The following is a 24,409-nucleotide window of genomic DNA, read 5'->3' as shown; positions in this document are numbered from 1 at the left end:
TGACCAAAAAAACACAACAACAAAAAAAAAAGAATATATATATATATATATATATATATATGAAATTAAATTTAAATTAAATTTAAAACTTAAATGAAATTAGGACTAATAAAAAAAAAAATTATTCATATCTTTTTTTTTAATCAAGTTGAGATAACTTCACTAATTTATAATGTATTATTATACATTAATTTAAAAATATATAAATACAATATTTAAGAGTTATCATAAAACTTCTTTATTGTTACTTGTAGTCAAGGTGATATGTTTAGTTTACTTTAAAATATTTGTCGGTGCTTAAACACGTGTGCAATTACATAAACAATTTATAAAACACTTATATATATAAAAAAAAGAAAAATATATAACGTACAAAACATGTACAAAAAACATAAAAGGTTGTTACTTGTTCTGCTTATAAACTTTTTGATTTTCAATATTTTTCGAAATATTTTTAATATATTTTCACAAAAAGACTTAGCAGCGGAACACTTGTTTTATGATGGATTTGAAAAACGAGAAAAAGAATACGAAAACTATAAAGCAATCAACGAAGCTAAAGACGTTACCTTAAAAAAACTTCTAATAAGTGACATATATTTAAATTCAATAAAAGAACTTGAAAAAACGTTTACTGAATCAGATCCAATAAATTTACCTTCGACTGCAACATTTGTATATAACGAATTTGAAGACAAATTTCATTTGTTTGAAAATTCAAAAGATTCAACTTTAACTTATAGCTCAAAGACCAAGGTTGTTTCTAGTCTTTACCATTCTGCCGAAATTAGTGATGACAAAGTCATTGAATTCAAAAACATCGCAACCGACAATTTTAACAATAACCAAAATATTAATGAAGGAGACAATATTGATCATAGAGATAATACTAACAATTGGAAAAATGAAAATTTACTCAATATGACGTCAACTAATTACCCTGTTCATACTTCTTCAAATAATAATGCTGTAGAAATTATCAAACCCATTTCTACTTTTAAAAGTATTATTTCAGAAGCATCAAAAGATATTCCAGTATCACTAAACAATCAGCATATACAGTTGACATTTGCAGACAACGAAAATACCGGAAAAGTAAATATTTATTATTACGAAGATATTTGTGGAGAAGACTCTTATGCATTGACATGGAACCCGCTTTTTCCTAGATCTCCTTTCAAAGCCGAGGTAAGAGAAATTATTGACGACAACAAGTTTAGCTTAAATACAAGATCTTTTCGAAAAATAACTGGTTATTTATTGCCCTTAATGTCAGATTGGTATACTTTTGAGTTGTCATCTCGACTGGGTGCAGAATTTATTCTTTTTGATAAATACGAAAACTTTAGTTCAGGAAAAGTTCTTGATAATTTTTTACTACGAACTAAAATTTCAAAGAATCAAATTTTGAAAGAAGAAAAGACAATTGGAAGGTGGAACTTGTTTAAAGCAGTATCTGAGCCTGTCTTTTTAGAAAGTCAGAAAAAGTATTTGTACGACATTACAAATGTGTGGACGGTGTATGGAATGCTTCAATTGAAATGGAAAGCCTCAAATAGTACATTATTTTCAGCAATACCTTCAGAAAGTCTGTTTCCTTTGTATGAAATTCCTACAACTAATCCTGTGCTACCAAACATTTTATACTTCAACAAAACAAATAACGAAATATATTTTGAACAAGATAAAAAAAATAACTTTTTTAGAACACCATCTTTAAACATGACACTTAACTTAAAAGAATGTGCATATTCCCCTACTTACATACCAAACAATTTCCCACCTGATTTTGGTACAGCGTATGTTAGGATTGATTCGATATACCCAGATCATAAACTGTTACGTAACCATGGTAAACATGCTAACATATCTATACCTTTAGTTGACAATCAGAAGGCAGAAGAAGTAATGCAAATTTTTCTGGAAGCCTTAAACGGGTATGTGAAAATTGTTTTTCTTTTCACTTTTTAATAATTAAAGTAATTAGCAGTAAAAGTAATGAAAAGCTTTTGGTTTAATAAAAATTCAATTTACAAACAAATAAATAATTACTAGTTTATAAGTTTATAAATTACACAAAATTTATTTAAAAACTAATCTTCAAGTAATGAATTTATGAATAACACATTGCTCTTTATAAATTGATTGATTAATTGTTAGTTTATTTTAAACATAACGACAATTGAAAAAATTGCTCGATGTTACTTTAATAATTAAGTATTTTTATTTTACTGTTGGACTTCTAGCAATCCATCAGTTTTAAGATCCTTTTCTGCTACTATGGACACTTCTGCCTCCATACCAACCACATAAATGTAGTAAGAACTTAAGTATTGAAGCAAAAATTTAATATTTTGTGATCGGTTAAATAAACTAAGAAGACTCCCAGATCCATTCTCTTGTTCCATTCCATTCAGGGGCAGATGCAGGATTTTTTATCTGTGGAAGTTGTGTAAATGAAAAACCGAAATGTAGTTGTCAAAAAAACAGGGAAAAATGAATTTATTGAGACAGCCTACATTTTTAGGCGATAAGTTAAAAAGATAAAATATGCTTTTGATTTGATCAAAAACATTTCTAGCACACTTACCAAAAACTGAAAATTCTTCAATCTCTGGATGGTATTTACAGTCACAACCTCACAACCTCAAAAAACAATATAAGACCTTGAAAAACAATTTCAATGCAACCAAGAAAAATAATTTTTTTTTATAAATGAAATTAATTTACTTCGATAAATTGAAATAATTTCTTACAAAAATTATAAATGTAAACTTCCATAAAAAATATTTTTTAATTTGATCTAAATTGCAACTTAATAAGACAGCGCGTAATCATTTATCAAACTTGACAACTCACTATGATTCATATAACCACAAGTTGTATCACCCAACATTGTAAAATGTTTTTTATATGAAAGACAACATGCTCTATCTTTAATCTCTGAATAAACTAACCAAACGTATTTCAGTTGCTATTTATGTATAAATGAATGTTTCTTTTTCTCATCAAAAACAGAAAAACAAAAAACGAGATTGAAACCAATACTTTGCTAAATAGATCCAATATTTGGAACCATCTTTGAAAGCAGTTAAATGTCTATCTTGTTCCTAGTAAGTAGAAACATTATAAAATGGAAGTATTGAAGATTAATCTGATGCACAAGGAAAACAGCTAGGGAGGATTGAATCAAGGATAACATCTTAATCTTATTTTGATTTTAGTTTTGTTGATTACGCAAAACCTTATTTGAGATTATTTGAGATTAAACTATTTTTTGTTTTACAAATAGATTATTAGGAGGTTATGAAAGTAAATTAAGAGAATAAACGATAAAAAGAGATTGTGTTGGAACACTTAACAAAACTAAACATCCTTTTTCTGAACCACTTTTGACATTCTTCTTTAAGTATAAAATTTCTCATTTCACGATCTGGGTAAAATAATTGGTAATCACATATCTTTGCCGTTAGAAACAGAGCAACAATCTGTTACTCAATAAAAACATCTTTTTTTATGTGCTTTTTATCTATATTAGCTTATTATCTTCTTTTTTTTTCTACCTTGTGGGAGAAGAATTACATTAAACAACTTTTTATATTTCGCCGTGTTAAGGATATATAAACCGAAGAATTCAGGATAAATAAACCGAGGAAATCAGGATATATTAACCGAAGAATTACAGGTATATAAACCAAAGAAATCATGATATTTTAAAAAAGGAAATTAGGATATATAAACCAAGGAATTCAGAATATATAAATCGAATTTTTTTTTTTTAGCTCTGTAGACAATGCAATTAAAAAAAAGAAAGAAGGCAAATTTATTGTTTTGACATTTTATTAGTATTTTTTTTAAATGTTCAAAAATGTTTATATCATTAAGTTAAAATGAGGAATTCGAAGTCTCGACGAAAATATAAAATTTCAAGAAAACACTAGAGATTAAATAAATATTTTTATTCACTTTTGGGTATCTTGGATAAAAGGTTTCTTTTTCATAAGATTAAAAATTTTGGAATATTTAAGGTATCACTTTTATACTCAAACAAAGCCGAGAGAACCATTTTAATCCATTGTTTCAATTATATATATATATATATATATATATATATATATATATATATATATATATATATAATATATATATATATATATATATAATATATATATAATATATATATATATATATATATATATATATATATATATGTATATATATACATTATATATATATAATATATATATATATATATATATATATACATAATTGGAATAATTATATATATATATATATATATATATATATATATATATATATATATATATATATATATATATATATATATATATATATATATATATATATATATATATATATATTACTAGCTTGCGGGATTTTATTGGAAGAAAAGTAAAGTCGCTTTTTTTGTTTATAAAATTAATTAGCCATTTTGTAAAAAGAGCAAAATATTATATAGTTAATATTGTGGAAGCCATTCCTAATTAGGGTAAAAGCGGCTTTACTTTTCGGATTGTAGTTAAACATCTAATATATATAATATATCATTGCAATTGTTCAAGCTACTTTTATTTGTGCCTACCGGATCATCGGGTCAAATGAAACCTGAAACAATAGATGAATTTTCGATCTTAATTACGGTAAACAAAACTAAAACATTTTCAAAACGTTTTATTAAAACAAAAATGGTTGCGTTTCTGATGTTAATAGTGATAAGCAGAAACACTTAAAACAATTATGAAGGTTTTATAACTTATTGGTTTTTTTAATTTTTGCCACAATATCTAAATCTACAAATTAGTCTTATGTTTTTTTGATGTTTTAGTGTATAACATTTCTGTAGTTTAAATCAATCATTTTGTTCTTCTTAAAGGTTATCCATATGATTTTAATTCGTTTTTCAAACTTTTTTTCTCTGTGTTTAGTAACAGTGAGTTGTCTGTATTTCTCTTTTCTGTTAAAAAAAATTAAAAAAAGAGTATTTAGTTTTTTGCACACTTAATTTATTTGTTTGAAAACATGAATTACGTCGCTTACGGTTTACATAAACAGACCATCATACTACTCTCTTCTTAACATTGGAAAATGTTTCCATGACTACTTTATTACTGCAATACTAATTATATGTATTTGCTCATTTTAAATATTGTTGCAATTCTCTTATTTATTCTTTGTATGTCGACATATTTAAATAATAACCGCAAAATAATAACTATTGTCAATTAAAAAACAAATATATAGACGTATATTATACAAATATATAATGTACAAATATATAAAGGGTTATTAAATACACAGAGTTGTGTATGGTTGTAAAACAATAAAATAAATATTTTGCATTTTGTCGCGGTAAGTGTTTGGGTGTAACCACGTAAGCTGCTACTCGCATAAGTTTATTTTTAAATTAATTCTTTTCTGAAATAGTATGAAATAGTTCTGAAGAGTAAAACCGGGTCAAACCGCACACCATGTCATTACGCACACTGATCGAAATTATCAAATAAAAACTAAACGGATATGGCAATGAAAAAAATAAAAATAGATTCAAATACACAGCTATCTCTTCTACTCGAATTGATAAAGTTATATGCCGATTCAATTCCATTTTTTTCTTTTTTTATACAACTTTAACGGGGAGTCAAATTTTTTCTATATTTTTTATCGTTGCGAACAAAATAGCGCTTGAACCGAAACTAATATAAAAATAATTTTAGCACTACCTTGTTGGAAATTTAATTTTAATTCTGATAGAATAATTTTTATGCAGCGAGAACAAAAAGTTAAATAAAAAAAATTAAAAAAGTAAGTAAAAAAACTCTTTTTTATGATAAAACCGCACACTCGATTAATTACTTAGTTTAGTTTTTCGCAAGTGACTAAGCGCCTATCTTTATCTAATTAACTTAGTGTTAATTCCGGTTTAATTAAAAATGAACTATAATGTTATTTGTTAATATAATCATCTCTTACTCATTAAAAACCAATTATTATATTATTTCTCAATACAATCATCACTCACTCAATTCAATTTAACTCACTCACTTTACCATGTTAACTAAAAAAAAAGCATACAAGAAAAACGATATACTAGCCACATTAACTGATAAGAAAGAAAGTAAAACATCACTGAGAAAAGCTGCATTTAACATGGTGTTCCAGTCTAAACGCTCAAAGATTGCAAAAGTAACAATAACAAAGGCTTCCATCGCTCAGGTACAACAATGGTACTCTCAAATGAAACAGAAAGATTTATGGTGCATGCGTTCCAATTACTTGGTGACTGGAGTTATGGTTTATCCCAAATGAAATCCCAGAATTTGTTTGTGGCTACCTTAAACGCGAAGATCAATTGCACTTATTTAAAAATGGCAAGCCTGGTAAAGATTGGTTTAATGCCTTCATGGAAAGATGGTCATAAGAAATTTCAACAAGAAAAGCAGATAACTTAGCATTTAAAAGAGTCACTTCTTGTACGCCAGAAATAATTGATTTTTATTTTGAATGCGTTGCCAAGCAATATCAACAGACTGGTATAACTTCTGGGTCGCATATTTGGAATTGGGATGAAACAGGTTTTTCGGGTGATCAAGGCAAAGCAACCGTAGTGTGTCAAAAAGGGACAAGACGTGTATTTTTCTATTACTGGCAACAATGGTAAAAAATTTATTATACTGTAAACAATTGCTGCAACGCTGATGGGCATTTTGCATCACCATTTGTGATATACAAAGCCAAAAAAAACTTTCGTCCTGACTGGGCAAGAGGTGGTCCAGTTGACACCAAATATTCAATTGGATGAAGCACGATACGTTTATTAAATGGCTGAATGAAGTATTTATAGTCGAAACTGAGCAAATTGGTGGTATTCATATTTTAGTATTAGATGGACATACAACTCACATAGCTTTGGAAGCGGTATTGCAGTGCAAAAAACACAATATAATCTTGATTTGTTTACCAGAGCATTCTTTACATATTCTACAACCATTGGATAGAGGTGTCTATTGTCATGTCAAACAAGCATGGAAAGAAATTCTTAAAAAGTATTACAAAGACTCAAAATGTAAGAATTTAGATAAGCAAAATTTTCCACCGTTGCTCAAACTGCTGTACGAGAGTGGTAAATGTTTTACACGCTTGCATGCAACCACTGGTTCCCAGTACACTGGCTTATTTTCACTTAACAAAAACAACATAAATCATAAGGCATTAACAATCACACACACAAATGTTTAATCAACCTTCATCAACTTTAGCAGCCTCCGCAGCACCTACACCATCTTGCTCAGACACAGCTTCATCATATTCAACAGCCGCCGCAGCACCTACTCAAACTACACACCGATTACCATCTTTCTCAACTACACCAGTTTCAAGTTTTGATAGGTATCAAGCATGTATTGAGTGTTGCAACAGTATCGAGATAGAGTTGAAGAAGTTTTTTTAAGCCAGAAATCAATCGCATGTTAAGAAATCGAAGCAAAGCAACATGTCAAAACTTGGCGGAAAATGTATTACCGAAGAAAATGTGATCGAGTTCCTCAAACAAAAAGATGAAGAAAAAGCTACAAAGGAAGCCATGAAAATTGCTAAATTTAACGCAAATCATTGACTCTCTATGCCAAGTACTCAAATGCCTGATAACAATGCTGAGCAATCTCAGCAAAACAATAACGAAGAATAAGTACCAGCAGCCAAACGATTAAAAGTTGCAAAATGTAAAGAGTGTAGAGTACAGTTACACACAGAAATGTTGCAATGCGAGAATTGGATGTGTAGGAAACGGTTGGGCAAAGAAACATGTTTACCAAAAAAATGCGTAGTTGGAACTAAATTTTTTTGTTGCAAAAAATGTAAAAACTTAAATATAGTTTCATAAATATAAGTTGTGTTAAAAAAAGAATAAAAAAAAAGTTGAAATTTTATCAGAATGTCGCCAAAAACCGCACAATTTTTTTTTTCTTTACATTTAATATTTTCGATAATTTTTTTATTATTTTTTTAGCATATATTTGTATGATCTTATGTAGTTTTTATTACCTATCTAATAAAAATAAATAAATAAAAAAGTGAAAAAAAAAAGTTAATTAATTTTTTTTGATAAGTTTGCGGTTTGACCCGGTTTTACTCTTCTGTTTTGGTTTACTCTACGGTTTTTCTTCTGTTTTGGTTATTTGTTTGTATTATAATGATTATTACTGTTATCTTATAATCATTTATTGTTTGTTTTCAGAACATTCACCAACCCAGATATTGTTCACATAGAGGAAAATAAAGAAGAAATTTTAGGGAAACGCTATTTTGTGGAAGTTGATGTCATTAATAGTGGTTCAACTTACCGTTCAAGTGGATGGTTTTTTAAATATAAAAATGGAAGTGTATGTAAACCAAGTGGTTATGTATGGCGCTCGAATGAAAAGATTTATCTTTTAACACCAGTTAAAAATCAATCAAGATGGTTTAAATTTCTCGTTGATTCGTTAAACCGTATGTTCTAATTATATAATGATTGTGATTGCCAAAAGTAATCTAAGTGGTTATGAAGGGATGTGGTGTGGGGAAGCGTTTTATTGTTAATAATACATATTTTAGTATTTATGTTTTATAATAAATGGTTTAAACATCATATTATCGAATAATACAATGTTGTATAGAATCATTCGAGATTTGAATTCGATCGCTAGAAATTATACAAAACTTAAAAAAAAACTTTTAAGCACTTTTAATAACAAATCTTTAAGATATATGTTTAAACCAAAAGTTTAAAAATCGAATTTATATGCAACTTTGTATTTTTATAACTTAAGATTGTAATATGTCATGTCATACGTAGTAATATGTCACCATACATAGTAATATGTTATGTCATCATACTTAGTAAAATGTCATGTTATCATACGTAGTAATATGTCATGTTATCATACGTAGTAATATTTTATGTCATCATACGTAGTAATATGTAGTAATAGTAAGCATGCAGCAAACAAATAAATGTATACATTTTTTTAGATATTACAATAAGCATGCAGCAAACAAACAAATAAACTTTTTTTAGATATTATAGTAAGCATGCAGCAAACAAATAAATAAACCTTTTTTAGATATTATAGTAAGCATACAGCAAACAAATAAATAAACTTTTTTAGATATTATCACAACAACTGGCGAAAAAAGCTTGCATTTAATAGTTGTGGATTATGAAAGTAACGATGGAAACGTGTCAGAGATTTTAACTTCTACAAAATTTCCTTACACTTTACTATTAAAAAAAGGAAACTTTAGTAAAGTAAAGGGGCTTAATGCGGCCGTAAAATCCATAATTGAAGATGATGCTTTGATGTTTGTTCTCGACTTGCAAATTCAAATTCCTTTGTTTTTATTTGATAGCATACGAAAGGTATATTTGTTATTATTATTATTTATTTGATAGCATACGAAAGGTAGTAGATTTGTTATTATTATTATTTATCTTATTACTGCTTATTATTATTAGAATTCATTGTTTAATTATTTAGAATTAAAGTTAATAGAAAAAACGATAAAGCTTTCACAAAGTTTAATAAATTTATAATCCATCAAAAAAGCATTTGAAAATAAAGTTTGTAATGCTTTAAAAGATTGTCAAAAATGTAATATAAAAAAGTAGTGTATAGGATAAATAAAATATACCTTCCACCCTAATTGCTTGGTTAATCCCAGTTACTATTTAAAAGTAGGAGGCTCTAGAACTTTTTCCAGGAACATTAATAATTTATTTTAGTGGTTTTAAAGTATAGACATAAATGGGATTTTTCCTAGTAAGTGGATAGAGTATAACTTACTAAGTCTAGAATTTATCCGATCAATTGAATATTAAAATTGACCTCATTTTTGACATGTATACTCAAAGCCACCTTAACTGTTTTGGTTTCTGATTTCTCAAATATTTAGAACTAAGATCTCATTTTTGATGGAGATCAATTACAAGTTAATCAACTACTCTATTGGCAAACTCATATTTTGCAGAACATAATGTATCACAGTAACGGTGTCATGTACATCTAAAAATCATTTAAAATTTTTTTTCTGTTTCAAAGCTTATGAAATAATTAAAAATTTAATAGAGTCGTAGTCCACTGACAAAATATCAAATAGATAATGTTGCAAGGCGCGTTTGTATAACCAATGATATAATGTTTTAAGAACTTATGCAAGGGAACTGAAAAATGTATGTAGTTAAATGCACTTTCAAATATGACACAACCAATATGTTACCCAACAAACGGTGTAACTATACATTATATTGGTGTGCAAAACTCTAAGAATAATAAATAAACTTTATAAAAAAAAGAAATAAATTGAAATAGCTTAATTGTTTTAATTAAATACCTTGAATAAACTAATTGAAATAATTATTTTTATCACAGTAGACAAAATCAAACCAAAGCTGTCAAAGGAAACGTTAGAATGGCGCGAGAAATGTGTGAACTACTGAAAGTAGAAAAAAACTTAAAAAACTTTTAAATTGGTAAAGCCTCTAAACAAAGGGGAAGACTTGATCATTAATTTAATATATATATATATATATATATATATATATATATATATATATATATATATATATATATATATAATAAATATATATATATATATATCTATATATATATATATATATATATATATATATATTATATATATATATATATATATTAAATAAATAAATATATTTAATAAATATATATATATATATAAATTAGTAAAAAACACTTATCTAACTTTTATCTTCGACTTGAAGTTTCACCATTGCTGGATCATCAGGAAGAGTTACTAAATCTCAAAAAAAATTCAATTTATAGAAAAAAATATTTTACAGGAAGTTATAAATTATTATAAAAAATTTTTAATTACTATATTTTTTTGTTAACGAGAAGTTACAGAAAGTAACTTCCCGTAACTTACAGAAAGTAACTTCCCGTTAACAAAAAAATATAGTAATTAAAAATTTTTTATAATAATTTATAACTTCCTGTAAAATAATTTTTTTCTATAAATTGAATTTTTTTTGAGATTTAGTAACTCCTCCTGATGATCCAGCAATGGTGAAACTTCAAGTCGAAGATAAAAGTTAGATAAGTGTTTTTTACTAATTTATTATTGCTCTGTTCTTTAAGAACATTGAGCACTCTATTTGTAAAATACACTAACATAATTTACATATAATTTATATATATATATATATATATATATATATATATATATATATATATATATATATATATATATATATATATATATATAAATCCAGTTCGAAGTAGAGTATAATCAGATATAGATGCGACAACATTGTCCATTACTGGTTTTATTTATCAGTTCCAACAGCTCTTTTATCTGTTTTCTGAATAATTTTACTTAAGTGATTTATTTTGTTAGGAGTTACTATAAATATAAACAGAAATAAAAAAAGGAAGAGAACAAAATTGGTAAGTCGTGTCGTAGTCTACTTGACGATGATTATAAAAGAAAACATATATATGTATGCATTTATGATATGAGACATATAATAGTATATGTAGAAAAGTCAATGGTTCACAAAAAAATGATCTGATCTTCTTAATCACTTAATTTCATTTTATACCATTCCAGCCCTTTATGATTAATACATTTTTCGAACACCGCTGCGATATTATAGATTTATTTTCAACGATAAAAAGATTTATTTTTTGTGTTAGAATAATAATTTTTATCTTTTAAATTTTAGGGTTTTTGGTACCCAGGCTCCAATCATCGCAATATTTTGCAAAGTATCCTTATTTGACATAAGTATAAACACATAAATGTTTGGAGTTTGTTCCATGTCAGGAAATTAGTTATCTTAAGTAAGAAAAAAAAACTAGATCCACCCCTGATATATATATATATTCACTTTTCTTCGAGAATTTCTTTGTGAAGTGTGTTGCTACTGTAACTTAAATTGATTTGTAGAGTGAGATATTTTGACTCAGCTCGTTGTAAGATAGTAAGCCAAGTACATCCAGTCAACTCTACAAGAAAGGTATATATTACCTACATTTGGCCATATTTTTTATAATAGGAATAAAAGTGTTAAATTCTATTTTATGATTGATGTATGATCTGATGATCAGTGTGAAACACATGCTTAACACATAATGCGCTCACTTAAATACACGAAAAAAAAACGTGGCTATCAAATGAACCATGTATATAAAACACATGATCTTGCTACATTTTTAATTTTAACAAAATTTTAATTTATAAAATTTGTAAACTTTTATTTCATTGTGGAAAATGTTTATAAATTTAACAGATTTTAAATATTTTTGTCAGCCTTTTTAAACGGATTTTTAATGATTATTTTTGAAATTTTTTATCCAACATAAACTTTTGCTCAAAAATGCAAATAAGAAATTTTTATTTGATGAAGAGAAAAAACATCATAATACATTGTGTTTGCTGCAAAAAAAAAAAAAAAAAAAAAATAGCGGGAAAAGATTCTAAAGTGGCTGACAATGTATGCAAACTTCGATTGATAATGATTTTTTTTCTGTTTTACTTATTACTTGGCTTTCAAATGAAACTTTTTTCAACAACTAATTAAAGGCATTGTAAAAATACTAAATAAATAGGTTAAAGTGGCCATCACCGCTTTTTTATATAATTAATAAGATTGTGGTAGTGCTGGATTTAAGGAGGACTAGGGGAAATACAGAACGAATACGACATATATTTTCTGAAAAAGTTTTGTGTGTATATAAGTATCTATGAACAATATTATAAGCATTATAACACTTGGTATAGACATTATACTCATGAACCACACCAACGTCATCCCATAAAAAACACTCGTAAGCTTATGAGTTACATATGCTTCCCAGATGAGGCCCTAGCACGTATAAATATAATGTGGTGCTTTTTATATTTAGTCTGGTTTTAATATTAAAAGTATAATAGCCATATATGGACCGTACTGATGTCATCCCATAAAAGAGAGTACTACATTTATTATCAACATGCAATTGTCATTTATGGCCAATATTAAAATTTGTCGGAAATACTTAAATAAGAAAAATGAAAAGCTAGTAAGACGGAGAACTTACCAATTTATAAAAGATACAGTAGAATCCCGTTAACTCGGACCCTGGATAAGTCGGACTTTTACTAAGTCGGACAAATTTTCCCCTTAAATTCTCTATTATACAAACCAAAAGCTTCGCTTAACTCGGACATTCGCTAAGTCGGACAAAGTATATATACCCGTTCAGAGTCAGAGTTAACGGGATTCTGCTGTATTTTATTTTCTTAATTTTTAATGTTATAACTCTCTGCACACACTGCAAGTCACATCATTTGCTCTAATTATTTAATGATCTAACTTTAGATGTTTTGCCGTGGTTTATGACACTAATAGTTAACACACACACACACACACACACACACACACACACACACACACACACACACACACACACACACACACACACACACACACACATATAAACAATATTTATACAGGTTCTTATTAATCTAAATAACAAAACTAAAACAGAAACTAAAATACAAATCGTATAACAAATAAAATAAATAAATGAGCCAAATAAACAAATAAACCATAAAAAAAAAAAAATTTAATAACAAATTTTTTGTTTTTAATTAGTTAACATTGGTAATATAATAACTAATTGAAAACAAATTACTACTAAACACAATCGTTAGCCATAGTTTTTAACAAATACAAATTAGCTTTAGTTTATACTTTACAATAACAACTAAAAAAATAAAAATAAAATTAAAAAAAAAAAATTAATTATTTTGATGCATTAATCTAATGTAACGTAATGCCCTTAAAATTAATTTAGTATATTAACATTATGAAATATATATCTTTTAGTTTTGAAATTAAAACAATTTTGTGTTACCATAAATAGTTTTTTATATTTAATATAAATTTTCTAATGTTTGATTTGATTGAAAAAAATTTTTATATTTTATAGTTGCTCTGCCAAGGTATCGCATAACCCTACAAACTATTTCAAGAAAACTAGTAAATTGTTAATATATTTTACTTCTTATATCGAACTATCACTAAAAAAAGGAGATATATCTACATGAAATATTTTGAAATATTTAATGGTACTCCAAGTACCATTAAATATTTCAAAATATTTAATGCAAATATATCTCGGAGTTATTAATCAATCAAAGTTATTAATGTAAATATATCTTGGAGTTATTAATCAAAGTACCATTATACATTTTGAAATAACTTTTACGCAGGACATCATATATCTACTTAAAAAAAAATTAAAATATTTAAAACCGGATTTTTTTTTCTTTTCCGGAAATAAATAATTTACCGGTAATAAAGAGCCGATAGTATTCTTTATTGAACATTAAAGCATGTTTATTTTTTATATTGTTTTGTTTTTTATATCTATTAAGATTTTAAAGAAATAATCTGAGTCGGTTCTCTTTATACAGTTCACAACCGTAAAAATGAATTGAAGTATTTTACTATAGAGGTAGCCAGAACATTTTTTTACTTAAAAAAAGTCGATTCGTTGCATAAAATTTGTATCAAATAAAAAACTTCTGTATTATCATGATTCAATCCATTAATCTTTGCGGACTGAATTAAACAAGAAAAAAACTTTATGCAAAAACTTATTTAGACTTTTCTTGTTTATTAATTAATTAAGTATATCATTAAGTTGAAAATGTAGAAGTTTAATGTATTAGTTTTATTTTTATCATAAGCAATTCAAAAGTTCATCAAAAACATGTGTGTTTTTAAAGATGTCACGAATATTCGAAGACTATTCGGTATTCGGCCGCTTTTTTTACAATTCGGTATTCGGTCGAATATTGCAAACTAGATGGCCGAATATACGGTATTAATACCGAATACCAGATTTTAAGGAGAAAAAAAACCCGCATAAAAACGGATTACAAAGAACTTTTTAAAGTTTTTTTTATTCTAAAGAATAGTTGGCATACTTGATACTTAAAATCTAAGGCGGTAGGTTATGATAAAAATATTTTCATCGTTTGATGATAGCAAATGATTGCAAATTCCTCATAAATTTAAGATACTTTCAAAAATAGCAATTCACTATGTACACTGCCACCGGCAAACAATAAGAAAATTTTAGCAAGTTCTGTTTGGATAATTTTTTACGCTTGCTGACCATAACTTGTAAGAGTTTGTTGTCTTATTTAAGCAAACAGCTTGATGTAAAAACTGATTTCATTTAAAATCAGACTTTTTATTTCCAAAATCTTCATATGTGTGCATATTTTTTGTAGAAATTTTTTTTTTTTTTTTTTTTTGTTATTCACCTCCTCAAGGCCGAGAAGGCCACTGCAGATGAGTAGGCTACTTAATAGTGGTTTATAACCCTCTCCCAACTCTATAACTCCGAAACACGAACCTTGATGAACAAGGCCGCTGCGCGGAGAAACAAGTTGAACTTGAGAAACAAGATTTGTTTAATCATTTTTGTAAAATCACGAGGATTGAAAATTGTTCCTTTGGAGAGACTATGTATTTAAACTAGTACAAAATACAAGAGTGTCTATGCTGCTCCACCAACAGAATATATAATAAAAAAGAGGTTTGTGGAGAGTACGCACCAATAAATTATCCGTTAATAATAACAATAATTAGGTTACAAATGCCACATTTAAGAACACCCACTTACAATAATTAAATAATAAATATCACTTTCAACATGCTCCTTTACAATTATTAAATTATTACTGTCACTTTTAACACGCTCCCTCCTGTTGATTTGTTAACAATATTTGTCTTTTAATTGTCTTAGATATTGTCCATCAATAGCTGCCTGTCGGGTTGGACGTTTATTAATTGACCTGAGCGCCGCCTCATTCTGCCCAATCTCTGTTTCAACTGCGCAGACATTTCTTTTCGAATTATCATCTTTATCTTTGTTATCTTGAACAATATTGATCTCCAGAGGAATTAATTTTTGGATAGGTCGGAAACATTTCTTGGGTGTTCCTTAAGTAGATGTCATGTTTCTTGATATCACCCAACTCAAAACATAAATTCGTTTCCATATAATTTCTTAATATTTTCGTCCGTACATTAAGTGAAAAGGAGAAAGCGCTTCTTCATTATCATCTTCACTCATGCAAACAAGTGGTCTACTATTAATTAAAGATTCAATATTGCATAAAACTGTTTGCAGTTCTTCATAAGTAACGAGGGATTTTTCCATAACCTTTAATAGGGGTATCTTAACTGATTGTACCAATCTTTCATAAAATCCTCCCCACCAAGGGGAAGCAGGTAGGATGAATTTTTGATTAATCTTATTATTTAAACAAAACTTCTTTACTTCAATCGATTCAAATGTTTTAAAATTGTCACTAGTAATGCTATTAGGTATGCCCCTGCGTGCAATAAAGCGTTTGAGTGCTCGGATGAAAACAGGGATCTTCATGCCAGGAGTTAATTACAGATGAACAGCACGACTAGACGCACAGGTCAAAATCAAAACGTAAACTTTAGATACAGAATTAGTTTTTAAGTAATTTTTTACATATAAAGGTCCAGCAAAATCTACATCAACAGCTTGAAACGAAAACATAAAAATATTTACACCATAATCAGGTAAATCCGGAGTTGAAGGAGGTAGTATTGTTCTTCCACTAATCTTCTTGCAAATAACACACTTACGTAGAACGTTCTTGACAGTTTTTCTTCCTTTAATAATCCAAAACCTTGCTCTAACTTGACTTAATGTCATTTAAATGCCATGATGCATGGCACGTTTGTGGGCGTCACAAATAATTAACACCGTAAAATAGCTGTGTTGATCATCACCTAAAATAATCGGATATTTTTTTATTATAACTCAGTATCAAATTTTCAAATCGTACTTTTAATTGCAGTACGTTTTTTTCGTCAGTAAACAATTTCAGGGATGAACTTAGCTCTTCGTAGTTATCTTGATTTCGTAAATAAAACTGTTCTATTAATAACCATAAATTAAATGCCTTATCATATTCATCAAGTGCTAACATGTTTTCTTTAATTAATCCATCGTTCTTCTTAATTGTTTTTATCAAATTACTTGCAAATCTATTCACATACCCAGTTACCATTATAAGTCTGCTCAATGTACTATACTTTTTAATGTCTATCAGAACACCAATGTTACCTGTCGCAGCCTCAACTATATTCACACTACTCTTATTTATCCATCTCCACCTTTCGACTCAATCAGAACTTCATCCACATTCAAACTATTCCCACTATCAAACAATCCTACTTCAACCTCCTCCTTACATAAAAGTTTAGGTCCAGATAACCAACCTTCATTCAGTTGCTTAAAACAAAACATACGAGTTGGAATATCTGCTCGATTCTCCAATCCTGCAACATGCCTCCATTTCTTTCTCTCAACACCTTTCCTAATCATGACTACACCATTTTCCACCCAAGGTTTCCAAGTTTTTTTCTTCTTTTAATTTAATGTAAAGCCACTTTAAAATCTGTCCAACAACTAACATTACTAATACTTACTCGATTTTCTATTACTCGTTTCACTTTTCCAACTAATTTGCTCAACAACAAAAAACCCAATAGTTCTAACCTAGGAATAGACAACTCTTTCAATGGCGCTACCTTTGTTTTGGCTACCAAAAATAAACTCTAACAGCAACACTCGTCTTAACTCTAAGATTAACAACTGCACAATCTCTCTTGAGCTATCACAAAATCTATGTAACTGAAATTATTCTCTCCTCTACTCTAACAAACGCAAATCTCTTTACTCTTAAAAAACTCAGCTTCTAAACATTTCTCAACAATTCTTTCCACTTAAACTCAATCTCTCCACTCACACTCGCATCCCACTCCATTTTATCTCTACGCAAAATGGTTTTTAGTCTGGCTGTTATAGGTGAAACAATGCCTAATGGATCGTAAGTTGATGCCGAAATTTTTAATATATATTTTTTTGTTGTTTTAAGTTCATGTGACATTTTTATAAACTTATTAAATTGGAAAATAAGTTCATTATTTTTCGAATCCCATTCATAAAACTCTTTTATACTCATACTCACTTTTACCTAATTCTGTTTTTAAGTAAGTACTAAGTCTTGATGACACAAGATTGCTTATTGGATTTTTTATTTCCTTATTTTTAATTTTTTTCTCATTAAAATCAAAATAGTTTTGTAACTCTTGACTGTTTGCTTTCCATTTCTTTTAATTGAAACCACCTTCAGACATAATTGTTTTTGATTTTTTATAAAACTCTTTACCCTTAGTTACACTTTCAGTTCCAGATGTGACATCATCAACATATAAATCTTCGACGAATCTTTTTACAAATTTACCATTACATTTTTCATATTTTTTGAGTTAATGTCTTATTGTTCCATTTAATAAAAAGGGGATACTAGTCAGACCAAATACTACTCTCAAAACCTATAAACAATCAGTTCTGAGTCCTGTTCTACTTCAACATTTTCATACCAGAGAAATCTTAAATAACCTTTATGCTTACTAGAAATTTCTACATTTAAGAAAGCTTGTTTAATATCTGCTAATATGGCAATATAATTTAATCGGGATCGCAGTAGCACATCAAATATTTTAGATAATAGATTTGGCCCTGAATAAAGACATTCAAGGACAATTCATTGTTAGAACAGGAAGACAATTCATTGTTAGAACATAAAATCATTCAAGGACAATTCATTGTTAGAACAGGAAGCATCAAATACTGCTCTTTTCTTAGTGGTTTCCTTATCTTTTTTTACAGCTGGCCTGTGTGCTAGGTAGTGTGTTTTTCCTGATTCCTTAGCGATTTCATTGTCAGGAACTCTTTCAATGATTTTATTTATTTCGTATCCTTTAATATGGCGTCATAATCACTTAACAAATTCAACGCGTAAATTCAGGATTATTTTCTCATTATCATTTATTACAGAAGGCATTGGGCAACTTAATACCCATCCTAGAACAGAGGAAGAAGCTAGAGGACAGCCTTTAATCCCTCTAATAACTTTACCTGTCATAAATTTATGGTCTTTAAAATTATTTTGAAATTTTAAAATTTAAAAACCTTTAAAATTTTTAGAACTATCATCATAATCAGCAAAAATTTTGAAATATGTGGGTAATTTTTACTTGCTCGAGGTATCTCTAGCCTCTGCAAAGAGCTACAAACAACTGGCACACACAGCGCCTCGACATACACATGCAAATTAGCATTTCTATGTTTTACCTTAAGTTGAACAAAATCGAGCTTTTTAACCCTGGAATTGTTAAATTGATCGAATGTTTTTATTATTATAGCTTCTTGCTTTATTGTCTTTAATTTCAATCTTTCGCATACATCCTTAGTAACATAAGACCTCTGACTACCGCTATCAAATAATATTTTGAATTCTCCACACTCACTCTCTGAAAAAAACTTAGTCTTTGCTGTCTGTAGTAAAATGCTATCGGAGACACCAACAAGAGTTGCATTAGTTTTGGTTTGCTTCTTATTGCAAATAGAAATGTGGTGTTTCCCATTGCATTGAAAACATGAATAGTTAGAATGACAAAATTTTGAGATATGACCTAATTTTAAACAGATGAAACATCTCTTTTGCTGTTTTAAAATTTCAATTCTTGAATCTAAATTCTTTACCTTTAAACAGTGAGAAGGCTTATGGTTTTCTAAACAATATACACATTGCAAAACTTTTTGTTCTGGTGCTCTTTTATTTTGTGTATGAAAACCCGATGCTGTTAAGTTATTTTTGTTTCTATAATTATTAGAATAATTTTGCTGTGCATATTTATTTAAAGAATCATAATTCAAATTTTTATGTTCATTTTTTTCATAACTTGATTTTAAAAGATATTTGTCACAACACTTTTTAGCTTGTAATGCTTTATTGTAATATTTTAAAAGTCTGTCTAAAGTCCATAACTCTCCGGCAAATTTTCTAGAAATTAAAATTAAAAGTTCATCTGGCAGTTTCTCCTTAAGAATAGGAATTAACAAACAGCCGTAAGTTGCTGTTTCTATTTTTAGGGATCTAAGATTACCTAAACAGCTCTCTATATCATTATAAAGTTTTCTTAGTTTTTCTAGATCATTGAAATCTTTAATTTTCTTTATTTTAAACAAAGAACCCATATGTACTGAAACTAAAACTTGTGTATTCCTGTATCTGTTTATCAAGATTTCAATAGCCTTTTTATAATTTTTCTGAAAGTAAAAGTCCTGAGATAGTAGCCAATGCTTGACCAGACAAATTTTTTTTTAGATAATTAAATTGATCTGTATCACTTAAACCTTCATGCCTATGAATTGATAAATTAAATTGGTCCCAAGAACCCTGCCAATCTACAGGGTTCCCATTAAAAACTGGAAATTCTAACTTGGGTAAAATACACTTAGTTTGATTTAAACTTTTAACAAAATCTTTATCCAATTCCTTTATTTTTATAATTTTTAATTTTAGTGTCACTCCAGCCATCATTGAGTTTTATCAACACACGATAAAACTCAACTACTCTTGCACTCTCACAAATGTCATTTTCAATTTCCTCTTGATCTAAATTATTTAGTATTTCCTCATAAATATTGTTTAATCTCTCGTAACTCTCGCTTAAATTATTTTTTAAACCTACTGATATGGTATGGTTAAACTCCTTATTTTTTAAACCTACTAATATGGCATGGTTAAACTCTCTAATTTTTCTCTTATTTTGCTCAATAAATTTCTAAAACTTACTCGTAACGCTCTCCTTCTCGCTACTTTCCTTCCTAACGCGGCTGCCATTTTTAAATAAATATGTACAACAATATGGCATGGTTAAACTCTCTAATTTTTCTCTTATTTTGCTCAATAAATTTCTAAAACTTACTCGTAACGCTCTCCTTCTCGCTACTTTCCTTCCTAACGCGGCTGCCATTTTTAAATAAATATGTACAACAATATGCACAAAAAAATCGAACTTTTGTCACAATCAAATTCAACAATTAAATTCTAATTCTTTCAAAACTTCCCGAACAAAATCACAAATAAAAAACTCAACTTACTTCAACGTTCAATAACTCAAATTTTTCTTATCTCTTACTTACTTCTTTAATCATTTGATTCGGTATCTCTTCATAGTCCCTCATCGGGCGCCATGTAAAATCTCGAGGATTGAAAATTGTTCCTTTGGAGAGACTATGTATTTAAACTAGTACAAATTATTACTGTCATTTTTAACATGCTTCCTTACAATTATTAAATTATTACAGTCACTTTTAACAGTTTTCATTCATGTTACTTTTTCTTACGAAGTGGAGATGGATTATCAACGGTGATGGTTCATCAGTGTCAAGCAGCTTTTCACTGAGAAAGATTAACCTTTCACTGACTTAATCTTTCTCATAACTTTTAATTTTGTTTTTATTTTGCTTTTTGTATTTTAACTAATCCTTTGAAATTAGTTTTAAACGTGCATCAATAAAAAAGGTACTCTATAATTGACATTCCGTAATGTCAATTATATGGTACCTTTTTTATTGATGCATTTTGACTTTTTTTTGTTGATCCGTACTGACTTTAATAGCATCCTATTAAAGTTAAACCATAAGTTAAACCTAATAAAGTTTAAGTTGTAGTGAAGATGTCATTTTAAATAAGATTAGAGTTCTTTTTGCTATATCTAACAATAGCGAATTCTTAAATTACCTCAGAAGTGCAAGATATACCTGACCTGGTTATTTTTGTAATCTTTTTGAATGGTTTGAGTGCTTTTATAAATAACTATGGTTAAAAAAATTTGATGTAACAGTCAATAAATAATGCATGCTGTGACACGACTTCACAAATGAAACAAAAACCCATTAAGACTAGTTAACGTATCCACTTTAATGAAGCAGATCAGAACCTTCAAAATTAACTAAATGTCACCGAATATTCAGTAGCCAAATATTCGGTGCGTTGTAAAATTTCGTAAAATCTCTAGTTTTTTTAACCCTGATATTCCTCCTCTTTAAAAAGCAAAAAAGAAAAAATTTTAAATAATCTTTTATTAATTAGGAACAGCTAACCTAGTGCGGTAAAAAAATAACTAAAAAGTTAAAACTGGAAAAATCTTTAAGGAATATAGTAAACCCCTTTTTCGCTTACTGACGCATAGTGTGTCGTCGGCGAAACTTTTTTGCTGTTTTGAAAGTTCTGTGTCAAAAACGCATAAATAAGTATTAATATTACCACTCAGTTGGCATTAAAAATTAAGATTACTAGTAAGTTTTATGTCAGCTAACACTACGTAGACGAGAGATACGAATTCGATTCTTACCATTCCTTTTAAGTAGACAACAAAGCAGCAGCTTTGTTTGTCGAGGTTTTTGTTTTGAATTTATAGGCTTAAGAGATTGTTGTAACAACACTGCTGCGAATTGGCAAAAAGTAGAATGTTACAGCTCCATGAAATGAGTAATGGTAAACTTTGTTTTGGAAAGCATGTTACCATTTTTTAAAATAAAGCGCTACACTTTATTTTTATGTAAAAAAAAAAATATATATTTAACGTAGAAATATGGTGTAGCGAATTTTACTTTTTAACACGTTTTTTTTTTAAAGTGCAATTTTAAAAATGTACTTTTTTTGCTAATTCGCGTCAGAACCTTAAACAAAAATAAGAGCAATGAATAAAAATAAAACAAAGAACAATAAAACAAAAGTATGAACAAAATAAAAATAAAATTAAAGGCATGAGTTCAAAAACGATGTAACTCCATTTTCGCAAATTATTCAGGAGAAAGAAAAAACTGAATAAATTTGTATAGAGAGAATATATATAAATTTATTCAGTTTAACCTGTGTCATTTTTATACTAACTGATAGAACTTCTTTTATATACTAATAATTCGATAAAAGGGGAGTTACATCCTTTTTGCACCCAAGTCTTTAATTAGTCTCAATAAAATAAAAAAGCTATATATAGTTCCACCCCTAGCCCCCACCTAGCCGTAATCCAGCATACTACTACTACTACGGTTTGAATTTTTTTTAGCACACATTTAAAGGTCAAACAACGTATGTTCCCGTCATGCTAAGATTAGGCTGTGGACAACACCCTTTTTACACTGAAGTTGAGTATGGATCAATTTGGCAAGAAATTGGCTATGGCATGATTTCTATCTTTAAATCGGACTGGAACAAAATAGGAGGTATATTTAAAACAACTATTAAATAAAAATTTTGTTAGTTTTATATGTTACAAATTAAATAACTTCAATCAACGAATAAAAAATTGAACATGAATATAAAATTTTTATAAGCAGCAGAACTCCTTTGTTTCTATAGGCATGGACGAAAAACGTTTCGGCGAAAGATGGGGTGGAGAAGATTGGGAACTAATTGATCGAGTTTTAAAAAATAAAATTGAAGTAATTCATCATAGAATCCCTGGATATTATCATCTTTATCATTCGACTAGAGGAACCTGGGACGGTTCAAAACTATTTTGAAAACTAGATTTATACCATTACACTAAATTTAATATAATATAAAATCTAAAATTTACTTTATGCGTCTTTATTATTCTAAAGACTTATTTCTTTACAATACACACTAAACATTATATGCGTCTTGGAGAACTTTTATTCGTCTTGGAGAACATTATATGCGTATTGGAGAACATTATATGCGTCTTGGAGAACATTACATGCGTCTTGGAGAACATTATATGCGTCTTGGAGAACATTATATGTGTCTTGGAGAACATAATATGCGTCTTGGAGAATAAAAAATGCCGTCATGTAATTAAAAAAAACTTTTTACAAATCAAAAATTTCTTTAAAGGTTTTGAATTCTGAAACTATTATTTTAAATAAGTAATGAATAGCATAAACGATATCAATTAACAGTATTTGTAGCCCGCACAACCTTATAACTGTTACCCCATCTTCCTTTATTATTTACCTCTCCATCCGCTATCCTACCATACACTTTAGCCATTGCTTGTTACCACTCATGCCTAACTCGCTGAACATTTTCTATATGTAATAAAAATGTTTTTTATATTACTCATTATAATTGAAACAAATCTTTTAAATGTTTTCGAATGGCATAAAAAATGTAAAAAACAAGTGCTTTGAAAGTAAGAGTAAGAACTTTTATTGCTTTTATAATAGTTATATAGTTTTATTTTTATGCAACACTTTATGCAACACTTTATGCAACACTTTATTAAAATTTCTGATTAAAAAGACTTCTCATTATAGTTATAGTCATTATCACATTATCACTAAGAATTCTATTTTCATAAATACAATTCTTAGTGATAATGACCCCAACACCCTAATTCTCTACTAAATCTTCAAAGTTGTTATGCAAATTAAGAAAAAGAGGTAAG

At 28.1% G+C, this 24,409-nt stretch overlaps 1 protein-coding gene across 1 annotated transcript; it reads left to right on the top strand.

Moving 5' to 3' along the window:
- Positions 1–329: 329 nt before the first annotated feature.
- LOC100206109 (uncharacterized) lies at positions 330–24,185 on the top strand. The gene is made up of 5 exons (XM_065803475.1): positions 330–1,937; positions 8,255–8,508; positions 9,168–9,418; positions 23,066–23,222; positions 23,359–24,185. The coding sequence occupies exons 1-5, from the start codon at positions 379–381 to the stop codon at positions 23,520–23,522; spliced, it is 2,385 nt and encodes a 794-aa protein (XP_065659547.1). The 5' UTR covers positions 330–378; the 3' UTR covers positions 23,523–24,185.
- Positions 24,186–24,409: the final 224 nt, after the last annotated feature.

The sequence above is a fragment of the Hydra vulgaris genome, chromosome 08 (assembly GCF_038396675.1).
Source record: "Hydra vulgaris chromosome 08, alternate assembly HydraT2T_AEP".
NCBI classification, from domain to species: Eukaryota; Metazoa; Cnidaria; class Hydrozoa; order Anthoathecata; family Hydridae; genus Hydra; species Hydra vulgaris.
Note: the sequence above shows the minus strand (reverse complement) of the source record. Positions and strands in the feature narration are given on the sequence as shown.